Source organism: Myotis lucifugus, unplaced genomic scaffold, assembly GCF_000147115.1.
Source record: "Myotis lucifugus unplaced genomic scaffold, Myoluc2.0 scaffold_552, whole genome shotgun sequence".
Lineage (NCBI taxonomy): Eukaryota > Metazoa > Chordata > Mammalia > Chiroptera > Vespertilionidae > Myotis > Myotis lucifugus.
In genome coordinates this window covers 535,640-541,048 of record NW_005871600.1, presented here as the reverse complement: position 1 = coordinate 541,048, position 5,409 = coordinate 535,640, and the positions used below count along the sequence as shown (strand labels likewise).

Below are 5,409 nucleotides of genomic sequence, written 5' to 3'. Positions count from 1 at the left end.
GCCTCCTCACCACCTCCTTCACCAGGTGCAGCACCGTGTCTGTCTGCAGGGTGCTGAGTGCACACATCAGGTCGACGAGGGTGAGCTGGAACGCGCTTGCCACAGGGACTATCTAGCAAGAAAAAAACAGAGAAGACAAAATTAAGAGTGATGCACTAAGTATTCTCTAAGAGTTGCCCTGGAGAAAGAGATTTCTTTTTATCTTTTAAGTATTTAAAGGAAAACTGGGTCAGGACTATTGGTGGGAATAAAGAGAGAGTTAAGCATTTAATCACAACGTAACCAGTATCTGATACAAATTAGGACCAAAAGGTGAATTTGATGACAGGGGAGTGAGACTGGTATGTTCAAGCTTAGAAAGCATTTTAGAACAGAAACACATAATGTGAAGGAAACAGGCTAGCGTTACGACCCAGACAGCCCAGCCGGTGTGGTTCAGTGGTTGAGTCGATCCAGGCAGCAAGAGGTCACCGGATTGATTCCCAGTCACGGCACATGCCTGGGTTGCAGGCTCCATCCCAGCAGGGGGCGTGAAGGAGTTGGCCAATAGATGCTGATGTTTCTCTCTCATCGATGTTTCTATCTCTCTCCCTCTCCTTCCTTTCTCTCTAAAAATCAATTTAAAAAAACATATATTTTTTAAAAAAAGACATGGCCCTCTAGATCGAAAGGCAGGAAGAAAACCTGATAAATCAGGTTCCATTGTCGGCCTTGGCAGGAAGCCCTGATGTGGGAAGTGCACGATGATGCTAGAAGTCTGCACTCCATGGTCATGTGCACTTGGAAGTGTCAGGTTAATCACCAGGGAAGGACCGCACAGGTGCAAAGCCGTGTGCCTGTGCTGGGCTGCCAGCCACTCTCGCCTCCCCAGGGAGCAGAAGCCCACGCTGGGCACTGAGAGAGTGTCCGGGATGGGAAGACCCTCTGAGGGAGGGACAAGGTAGGACCCTGGATGGTCAAGAGCCGGAGAGAAGGAAGAGGGCTGCTGGTTTCGCAGAGACAGGTAAACCGAGCCCTGGAGGATCTCCGATGGACCAGTCAGCAGGTAAAGAATGGATGACATGCAAACTCCAGTTTGGGCCCAGGAATGTGCTGATGTAGATCTTGCTTACCACCACGGACAAGTATTATTTCCATAAACTAAAAAGCCTGACATTAAGTACGGACTCGGGCAGGAAGGACGTGTCACAGGGGAATGCTGACAGTGGAGAGGCCGCTATGGGAGGGGAGTATATGGGAACTCTCTGTACCTTCCTCTCATTTTGTTGTGAATCTAAAACTGCCCTGAAATAAAATCTTTAAAAAAATGATTTAGTCCTGGCTGAATAGTTCAGTTGGTCAGAGTGTTGTCCCAATAGGTCACGATTGCAGGTTTGATCCCTGGTCAAGGTACATACAAGAATCAACCAATGAATGCATGAATAAGTAGAAAAACAAATTGATGTTTCTCTTTCTCAAAATCAATTAAAAAAAATTTTTTTTAGTGATTTGAAAAAAAAGCTGTAAGATGCTATCACAACCAGGGAAGGGCAGCAGGGGTCTTCACAGGTAGGACACTGGCCCTTCCTTAGCCAGGTGGTGGGCTCATGGCAGGTGCTTATTCTCTGAAATGTACATTGCGGACACTGCTGCATGCATGCTGTTAGGTACTGAGTTGAAACGGTGAAACAGCAGTCCTCCACACTCACTACAGAGAGCAGGGCGAGCTGGGAGGGCCCTGCCCCAGCCGCCCGCACACAGCTGTACTGAGACTCCGCTGCACTGTCTCTTGCATTTAAAAGGGTGAAACTGCTTCAGGATTTTCCCGTGTCGGCCTCTGACGTCATCTTGGATGACACACAACTTGGTATTTGTCAGGGGAGCTCAGCGACGGCTTTGACTTGTTAGCTCACCTTCACCTTACTGTGCCGCTTCACTCTCTTCCTGCTCCACACCACCGCCACGGCGGCCGTCAGCTGCACCCCGAGGTGGGCCGTCAAGGGGTTCAAGAAGTCTAAAATTTTTTGGCGTATGATCTGAAAAATGGGAAAATAAAAAACCCGTCATGGCAGAGTGGTGTCAGGGCCCTGTTGTTCCTGATACTTGACCAGCACGGCTGTAAACCCTGGAGCAGGGCCGTGCCGGTGGGGTCAGCGCTCCCAGCACCGTGGGGACAGGAATCCGAGCTCCTGGGGGGCCTGGATGTGCAGTGGCTGCAGATGTGGGTGGGCAGACAGAGGCCTGGCTGAGCGGAGCAGGGAGAGACTAGGAGGCGAGGACCGCCACCCCACAGCCATGAGCAGGGCGGGGGCTGGAAGGAAGCCACCCCGTGCTTTGCAGAGTGACAAAGGGGAGACCAGGCAGTGGAGGGAGCCCTGTCCCCAACCGAACCCCCAGCCTCTGCCCATCTTACATCCATGAGGAAAGTTATTTTCATTTTCTAGAAATAGGTACCCCTGAAATAATTTTATTACTTAATCAACTTAAAATAAGCTCGAGACAGGGCCCTGGACATCACTCACCCCTCTCCTTTCATGACATGGATTTTTGGGGGTGTGTGGGAGGCAACCAATTGATGTGTCTCTCTCTCATATCGATATTTCTCCCTCTCTCTCTCTCTCTCTCTCTCTCTCTCTCTGTCTCTCTCAAAATCAATGGAAAAATAGCCTCGGGTGAGGATTAACAAAACAAAAAGAAAAATTACTCAAAACAAACAAACTGGAGATTTCTACTCCCAACTTCCTTTTAACGTGGGTTTCACGGAGCACGTATGTTTGATTATTTGTGTATGTATCCCATGTGCCTTTATTTTTGTTGGGACAACAAAGACGAAGCAAATAACAAAACGGCGGAGGAAGCTCTCACCTTGGTGGTTCTGAAGTAAACGGAAGAGGACCCCTTCGTGGCTCCCAGGAGGTCCACGGGCCTCTTCTGCGCCTCCTCTCTCCTGAGCACGTCCCAGAGCAGGGCCAAGGTGTTCACGACGCAAGGCAGCTCCTCCAGAATGGCATTCTTGGCGTTTTTCAGGCTGGTGGGGTCACTCACAGCCGCGGCCTGACAGTGGAAATGAGCGCGGGAGGCTTGGCTGCACTGGAGCAGCGCTCCCTCTCCGCGGGGCGGGCCGGGCCGGGCCGGGGGCCCCAGGGCAGCAGCCGCTTCCCAGCAGGTCCCCGGTGCGCTGGTCTGGAAGGACGCTCCCCGGTGCCTCTGACCCAGGGCCTCCTTTGGAAGGGGCGTGCGTCTGAGAGGCACGTTACAGACGCTCTCCATCATTCAACCCCAGCCCTGGCTGCATTCTCAAATTCAATGCCCGACGGGGCAGAGCAGTAACAGCTCAGCTGTGTCCCAACACAGATTTCATGAACACCACAGGGCGAGTAAAAGGCTCGTGGAAAAAAGTGAATATAAGCCTAAAACGGAGCAGGTGGCTTTACATTTTATCTCGACTGACTTTCCGGATGAAACAATGGGCCAGGATGGAAGGAGTGGCCAGGAGAACAAAACCACAAACAAACACGTGCACACACGCTTGCATTATTGACATAGATTTGCATACACATTTGCATTACTTGCATACAAACGTTTCTTATTGGAAACAGTCATAACCCAGACAAAATATTATGAAAATTGCCTCCAACTCAGAAAAAACAACAACTTACCTTTTTATTTTGGTTGGGTTGTTCCAAAAGACAGAAATGACTGATGGTTGTCAGACCTTCCAGAAGAGTGAGTGGGTAATCCGGAGCGATGTTTTCCCTCTTGGCGGTGATGCTTTGGTGGAGAAACGAGAAGGTGGTTTTGAGGATTTTTAAGAATGAGGCTCTAAAGATGTTTAGTCCTACACACAAACATAGGAACCAGAGAGCTATCACTCTCTTAAACAAACTTGGACTCGCGTAATGAAATATTGTTACAATATTGGTAGCATCTTTTGTGCTATTTTAGACTCATGCAGTCACTTTGAAAAATGTTTTTAGATGTTTTAGAATTTCTTTGAAGGTGATTCCATTTTTATTTGTTTTGCAAAACTAACAGAGTGTGACTGACTTGTCCTGCAACACCGAGCCCGCCTGGGTAGCCGGGTGGAATTAAAAACAGAGGATCTGGCCCGGACAGTGTTGCTCAGTGGTTGAGCATTGACCTACGCACCAGGAGGTCACCAGTTTGATACGTGGTCAGGGCACATGCCTAGGTTGTAGGCTCAAACCCCAGTGGGGGGGTGTGCAGGAGGCAGCCTATCAATGCTGATGCATCGATGTTTCTATCTCTCTCCCTCTTCCTTCCTCTAAAAAAATCAACAAAAAGATATTTTAAAAAAATAGCTGAACTGGACATTTAGTTCCTTGTCACCCTCCTGACAATGCTAAACAGGCTTCTGATTCAAAGCATCCTCCAGCTGGCTTCTCCGGCAAATCAGCCACTAATGCAGTAACAATCCATCCAGGGGTCGCCATACCTGACAGAGAGCTTCACTGATTCGCTTTCATACTGTTTGACCAGCTCGTCCAAGTTTTTGCAAATCTGGACAATGAAGGGTGTCACTGTCCAGCCCAGGGACTTTCCGAAGTACGGCAAGGACTGCGTGACCAAGCTCACCCAGGCCGGGTGCATGCCGTAGCCGTAGGCCGGCTGCAGGCCCCTCACCACGGCAGACACCAGCAGCCCCTGGGAGGTGAGGGGGTGCGGCTGCACGTACTGCATGGCGCTGATGGCCTGCTGGAAGTCCAGGGCCCGCCGCCACTCCTGCGACAGGTCTGGCTGGTGCTCAGCCTCCTCGTGGACCTGGCCCAGGTGATGCTCCAAGACGATCAGCACCTGCAGGAGCTTCAGCAGCTCGATCTGCAGGGGGTGCTCACTCCAGATCTGGTCCTGGCCCAAGTTGATGAGCTGCTCCTCGAAGAGGCAGTCTTCCCGCGGGGCCCGGCCTCGCTCCGCGGTGGCCAGGCTGTAGCGCTTCTGGCTCGTGTACATGGAGGCCGACAGGGACAGCAGGACGAACTCCTGCACCTTGCACCTCTGCAGCAGGCTGCGGATGAACTCCACGCTCTTCCCTTCCGTGCACTTGGCCACAGCGACCAGCTGCGTCATGATCCTAATCAAAACCTCCACGCTTTTGACCTGGACGTCCCGGTTGCCAAGCAGGTCTCGGTGGGAGATCTTTAGGTAACAAGGGTAGTAGCTGCGCAGGAAACTCAGGCACAGGTAGGTGAGGAGCTCGATCAGCAGGGAGTGGGGGCACACGTTGGGGGACTGGGTCTGGAGTTTGCCATAGAAGCTTTGGCCCACGAGGGCCTCCTGGTGGCGTGCCAGGAGGTTGGAGATGAGGTTGAGGTGCGCGGTGGAGCTGGTGTCCATGCTGGTCCTGGACACGGCCTCGATGAACTCCTTGGGGTTGGTTTTGAGCACGGCCTCCAACACGGAGAAGGCGTA

At 51.5% G+C, this 5,409-nt stretch overlaps 1 protein-coding gene across 1 annotated transcript in view; it reads right to left on the bottom strand.

Moving 5' to 3' along the window:
* Nucleotides 1-4: 4 nt before the first annotated feature.
* Nucleotides 5-5,409, bottom strand: part of LOC102426351 (protein dopey-2-like) — a gene marked incomplete at its 3' end in the record, with an annotated part of 38,491 nt that continues 33,086 nt past the window's right edge. The window contains 5 exon segments of the mRNA XM_023745500.1: nt 5-112; nt 1,893-2,015; nt 2,845-3,033; nt 3,639-3,750; nt 4,436-5,409. Coding sequence (XP_023601268.1) covers nt 5-112; nt 1,893-2,015; nt 2,845-3,033; nt 3,639-3,750; nt 4,436-5,409 — 1,506 coding nt within the window.